Genomic DNA, 3,354 nt, shown 5'->3' on the forward strand with positions numbered 1-3,354 from the left:
ACATTATTAACATAAAAGTATTCAATTATTTAATTGTTCTGAAAATTTAGTAAGTTTTTTTATTGACGATGAAAATATTAAAATGAATCATAAAATGAATGAGAATGATACGTATAATTTCTAGAACTGTTCAATTTAATTGTGAATACTTCGTACTACTTATGCTACGAGAGTCTATTAAGAAATACTTGAAATAAGTATTTAATCAGAATGTCCTAGGATGTGTATATAAACGTCAAAAGATGACAAGCGAAACTTATTCTACTATCGTTGTACATGCGAGTACAAACGACTAAAATAAATTGTGTATTCGATTCTGTTCAATAATAAATTTAAAGCAATAAGATTGCAACAATGGCTAGGGTATTGATGTTATTGTCTGTGATATTGATCAGTGTTTATGCGACGGAACAAGCATACTTTTTGCAAAAAGATTTCATTAGCCAAATCAATGAAAAAGCAACTACATGGAAGGTAAGTCGTAGATTGTTTGTGTAATTTTCGACAAATATATATTTTTATATGGAATTAAATACTTCATAATAGTCATAGTTTAATATCGAATAAAGTTGTGCGAGAATTAAATTATATAAATATTTAATAATTTTATTAGAATTAGAATTTGTGTCTGTATACGCGATAAGTAGTGTATAAAATGCTTCGAATTTTAATTTCGAGAGTGACTTTGGATAGCAAATTGGTTCTAGTTTAGAAAATTTAAAATTAAAAACACCCAGTGCTATTGTTTATAATCAAGAAAAACATACAAAAAAAAAATTAGGTAAAAACTAAATTCCCCATAAGAATTTTACACTAAAAACACAAAATTTAAAAAATATATAAAGACAATTATTTTTTCTAAACAGTTTTAGTTCACTTATATTTAAACGATAAACGCAACGATGTTAATTATTTTGTAATAATATATGTTATTATGAAATCTATTACCTAAACACAATGACATTTTTTATTTATTTTAAGATAATATACTAATATGCTATTAACTATTTTTACTATTTTTCGGTATTTGCAGAATGACGTTATTACATTTTGAGTTATTTAGGTTGATGAAATGTTTTAAATATGTATATATATAAATGTACTATAATAACTAAATATTAATAAATAATTATATTATAATAAATGCAATATTTTCGGAAAAAAATATATCAACCTACCGTATTACTATAATTAAATAGATGACATTATAGCCATAGATATCCAAATAAAATATCATAAAATATACTTAGTAATATAAGCTGACATACCATATGCGCTTAGAATAGTATTTTTTGTATACAATTACATATATATATTTATATATTTATAATTGAATTCAAATTTAACACACCCATCATAGTGACCCACTCAACGTCTATATATAATGTAAAACAGAGCGGTATCCACTTGCCTGACTTTTTAATAATTGTTCATACTTATCAAAACATTATACAATTTTAGGCAGGCGTGAACTTCGATCCAAATACGCCAATGGAACATTTTCTAAAACTTTTGGGATCTAAAGGAGTACAAATTCCAAATAAAATTAATCATAAAATGTACAAGACCGATGACGAAGCTTACGACAATTTATTCGGCAGAATTCCAAGACACTTTGACGCGAGGAAAAAATGGCGACATTGTAACACGATCGGAGAAGTCCGTGACCAAGGAAATTGTGGATCGTGTTGGGTAAATAATCGATTGATCTGTGTAAAAGTTTTGAACATAAATTTTAAACGGATTGTTTTATTAGGCATTGGCAACGAGCTCGGCGTTTGCCGACCGATTGTGTGTGGCCACAAACGGAGATTTCAATGAATTGTTATCAGCCGAAGAAATCACTTTCTGCTGTCATACATGTGGTTTCGGATGTCATGGTGGTTATCCGATAAGGGCTTGGAAACATTTTAAGACACACGGTTTAGTAACCGGAGGAAATTACAAATCCGGAGAAGTAAACGACTTGTTCGGAGAATAGTATTTATATGAATATATTGCTAACTGTTCGCACGTTGTTTGTAGGGTTGTGAACCATACCGAGTGCCGCCTTGTCCTTATGACGAAGAAGGAAATAATACGTGTGCAGGTCGACCAATGGAATCAAATCATAGATGCACGAGAATGTGTTACGGAGATCAGGAACTCGATTACGACCAAGATCACAAATATAGTATGATTTATTTTGGAAATTGATTGCTCGTGGTTAAATGTGTTGGATTTATTTAATGTTTATAGCACGTGACTACTACCAGCTAACTTACGGCAGCATTCAAAAAGACGTAATGACTTACGGACCAATTGAAGCATCGTTTGATGTATACGACGATTTTCCCAGTTACAAGTCAGGTAAAATATAAAAAAATCAGTATTCATCATTATCTACTACATTTTGCGTGTGAATTTACTTTCATTAATTTGACGGTGTTTTAGGCGTTTACGAGAGATCGGAAAATGCCTCATATTTAGGAGGACATGCTGTAAAATTGATTGGTTGGGGTGAAGAATACGGAGTACCATATTGGTTGATGATTAACTCGTGGAACGAAGATTGGGGCGACCAAGGCTTATTCAAAATTCGACGGGGCACAAACGAATGCGGAGTCGATAATTCGACAACTGCTGGAGTACCAGTCACCAACTAATAAATTATACTATTTATATGAAAATACTACAATTTTTCTTTTACATTTAAATAAAATAAAATTTACTTTATAACGTTTTGTTCTTTTCAATTTCTCACCGGATATGATATTTTACAGCAGTATAATTTTTTATAAAATATTTTACTATGCATCTCATTCCTTTTATTTACCTAGTTACCTATTCTAGATGTCCTCTTAGAAAATATTAAAAATTATATACCTACTTTTTATTGTTCCGAGAAAGAGGATATGGTAATAATGCAAAATATTGGTCAATGATTTTTAGGTACTTGAAATTCCACCAGCCAACATTACTAAGTATATTTTATGATACATTTTTTAACTTTTATTTCTATTGAAGTAATTTTAACGACAAAAATGTACAGTTTCAAAAAGATCATAATATTTGCTTAAAAATAATAATGTCAATAAAAGGCTACGTGAAGTCCTGGATATTTATCTTACCTTTAAATTTTATAATAGGTTAGCTCACTCTTATATCAAAACTAACAGCACAATGCCACAATATTGAAAATGGTGAATGAAAATTTGGTATGTCGCACGTGTGTAAGATGGAGACAACACATGCGGGTTCTATGTCCTCTTAAATTAGTACCTACTTAATTGTTTGGATTATGAATTTATGAACATTAATTAAAACGAGTAGGTTCATCATATTTAATTCTAAATTAAAATAAGTTATACTTAA

At 29.5% G+C, this 3,354-nt stretch overlaps 1 protein-coding gene across 1 annotated transcript; it reads left to right on the forward strand.

Moving 5' to 3' along the window:
- The first annotated feature begins 249 nt into the window (after positions 1-249).
- LOC132927311 (cathepsin B-like) lies at positions 250-2,718 on the forward strand. Its single transcript, XM_060991822.1, has 6 exons — positions 250-474; positions 1,462-1,692; positions 1,757-1,957; positions 2,026-2,173; positions 2,239-2,349; positions 2,434-2,718. The coding sequence occupies exons 1-6, from the start codon at positions 355-357 to the stop codon at positions 2,643-2,645; spliced, it is 1,023 nt and encodes a 340-aa protein (XP_060847805.1). The 5' UTR covers positions 250-354; the 3' UTR covers positions 2,646-2,718.
- The last annotated feature ends 636 nt before the right edge of the window (positions 2,719-3,354 follow it).

Source organism: Rhopalosiphum padi, chromosome 3 (genome assembly GCF_020882245.1).
Source record: "Rhopalosiphum padi isolate XX-2018 chromosome 3, ASM2088224v1, whole genome shotgun sequence".
In the NCBI taxonomy this organism is placed as follows: domain Eukaryota; kingdom Metazoa; phylum Arthropoda; class Insecta; order Hemiptera; family Aphididae; genus Rhopalosiphum; species Rhopalosiphum padi.

Bases quoted from the DNA above. Each gene is read 5' to 3' on its own strand.
- LOC132927311 (XM_060991822.1), top strand. From the start codon at position 355: ATGGCTAGGGTATTGATGTTATTGTCTGTGATATTGATCAGTGTTTAT. The intron at 1,958-2,025 runs GTAAACGACTTG...CGTTGTTTGTAG, and splicing joins GAAATTACAAATCCGGAGAA to GGTTGTGAACCATACCGAGT. The intron at 2,174-2,238 runs GTATGATTTATT...TAATGTTTATAG, and splicing joins CGACCAAGATCACAAATATA to CACGTGACTACTACCAGCTA.